This window comes from Triticum urartu, chromosome 6, assembly GCF_003073215.2.
Source record: "Triticum urartu cultivar G1812 chromosome 6, Tu2.1, whole genome shotgun sequence".
Taxonomy (NCBI): Eukaryota; Viridiplantae; Streptophyta; class Magnoliopsida; order Poales; family Poaceae; genus Triticum; species Triticum urartu.
Window position 1 is genome coordinate 561,486,178 of NC_053027.1, and position 2,387 is coordinate 561,488,564.

Consider the following 2,387-nt stretch of genomic DNA (forward strand, 5'->3'; position numbering starts at 1 on the left):
GGTTATGCTGGTTGGGGCGCTGGTTGTGGCGGCATCTGTTAAACCTAGTCAGTATCTTGGTTGGGTAGTCTGCACTTTAGAGGAGGGAGTGTGCACCGTAGGATTTGCTGCTGTGATGTAAGCTGGCAATAGCCTCGTGTCGGTTGTGAGACTTGGTGATTTCTAATAATGAAAATCGGAGAGGAAACTCTCTTTGTCAAAAAGAAAAACCTTTTGTAGGACCAGTCAGAGCTCATCATTATTGTGACGGAGTGACAGACTTCACAAGCTGCATAACCGCAAAGATACAATGCACGTCTGGAAATGCCCACACCAACCAAACCCCAAAACCGGCAAGGAATTACTGTAAACCACAGGACATAATTACCAGAGAATTAAAGGTCCTCGCGCGAGCGCTGTGACGAGGCAGGGGCAGTGCACCAACCCGCACGTCGTCCGGGCCACGCGGAGTAAATTCCGGCGACGACGGCATGCATGATCCAAGCAAGAGGGTCAGTCACTAGATGCACAAGTGCCTACCTAGACAGATCCGCTATAAATGGCGACGACACGCAACGTTTCAGTGCATCCACGAGGTCTAGGACTAGGTGCGCCAACACATACTACGGCAAGTGAGTGAAGTGGAGTGTGGAGCGCTAGCGGCAATGGCGGCCTCCTCGTGGCAAGTGGCTCTTCTCGCCTTCGCGGTCTGCGTGCTCCCAGCCCTGCAGTCGGCGAGCGCGGCCCGGGCCTTCTTCATCTTCGGCGACTCGCTGGTGGACAATGGCAACAACAACTACCTCATGACGTCGGCGCGCGCCGACTCGTGGCCCTACGGCATCGACACCCCGGACCACCGTGCCACGGGGAGGTTCTCCAACGGCAAGAACGTCGTCGACCTCATCAGTTGAGTAGCGACCTCGTGCATTCATGGACGCACTTCACCGGCCGTCGGTGGTATCTGTAGTTGAGGCTAACTGGTTGATTGGTTAACATTTAACAATGTTGCACGCAGGCGAGCAGATAGGATCCGTGCCGGTGCTGCCGTACCTGAGCCCGGAGCTAGACGGCGAGAACCTGCTCGTCGGCGCCAACTTCGCCTCCGCCGGCATCGGGATCCTCAACGACACCGGCATCCAGTTCGTACGTGCTTCCTTCACCGATCCATCCATCATTTAATGCACACTTCATTCAATAATTAACCCTACTGTACACACACTCTAATGCATCATCGTGCAGGCCAACATCATCCGGATCTCGAAGCAGCTGACCTACTTCGAGCAGTACAAGCACCGGCTGGCCAAGCTCTACGGCCCGGAGCGGGCGGCGCGGGTGGTCGGCGGCGCGCTGACGCTCATCACGCTCGGCGGCAACGACTTCGTCAACAACTACTACCTGGTGCCCTACTCGGCCCGCTCCCGGGAGTTCTCCCTCCCCGACTACATCAAGTACATTTTGTCCGAGTACAAGCAGGTGCTCCGCCGCATCCACGGCCTCGGCGCGCGCCGCATCCTCGTCACCGGCGTCGGCCCCATCGGCTGCGTGCCCGCCGAGCTCGCCATGCACAGCCTCGACGGCAGCTGCGACCCCGAGCTGCAGCGCGCGTCCGAGGCCTACAACCCGCAGATGGAGGCCATGCTCAACCAGCTCAACGCCGAGGTCGGCAGCGGGAACGGCAACGGCGCGGTGTTCGTGGCAGTGAACACGCGCCGCGCGCACGACGACTTCATCGCCGACCCCAAGGCATACGGCTTCGTCACCGCCACCGAGGCCTGCTGCGGCCAGGGCCGGTTCAACGGCATCGGCATCTGCACCATGGTGTCCAGCCTCTGCGCCAACCGCGACGAGTACGTGTTCTGGGACGCCTTCCACCCCACGGAGCGCGCCAACCGCCTCATCGCACAGAACTACCTCACCGGCTCCACCGACTACATCTCCCCCATGAACCTCTCCACCATCATCCACCTCGACCGACACCTCCACGACTAGCTAGCTAGCTACAACCACATTCATCCATGATCCGTCGCTCAGCCTCCTCGATTGCTCCATCATTTGCAGTTCCATCACTTGCTTGATGCTTTTTCATACATAGCAGCAGCAGCCTTCTTGATTTTGTCCAAGAAATTAAACGTTTATGTATTCAGTACGTGTGTTGTACGTGTCAGGCAGGTTCTAGCTAGTTTGTAATAATGCGTGCTCAGCTAGCTAGCAGATATATATATATATATATATATATATATATATATATATATATATATATATATATATATATATCCATGCATGGTTTGCTTGTGAGGTAACCTCCTACTCCTTGTGATGAATGTTGATGCTCATGTATTGTATTGAACGATGGATGTCGATTTGGATTCTCGATTGTTCTTGACAGGATTCAGTTTAGCCAGCCTTCA

At 55.4% G+C, this 2,387-nt stretch overlaps 1 protein-coding gene across 1 annotated transcript; it reads left to right on the forward strand.

Annotated features, from left to right (window-relative positions):
* Positions 1-557: 557 nt before the first annotated feature.
* LOC125515423 (GDSL esterase/lipase At5g33370-like) lies at positions 558-2,158 on the forward strand. The gene is made up of 3 exons (XM_048680893.1): positions 558-885; positions 995-1,122; positions 1,219-2,158. The coding sequence occupies exons 1-3, from the start codon at positions 645-647 to the stop codon at positions 1,966-1,968; spliced, it is 1,119 nt and encodes a 372-aa protein (XP_048536850.1). The 5' UTR covers positions 558-644; the 3' UTR covers positions 1,969-2,158.
* The last annotated feature ends 229 nt before the right edge of the window (positions 2,159-2,387 follow it).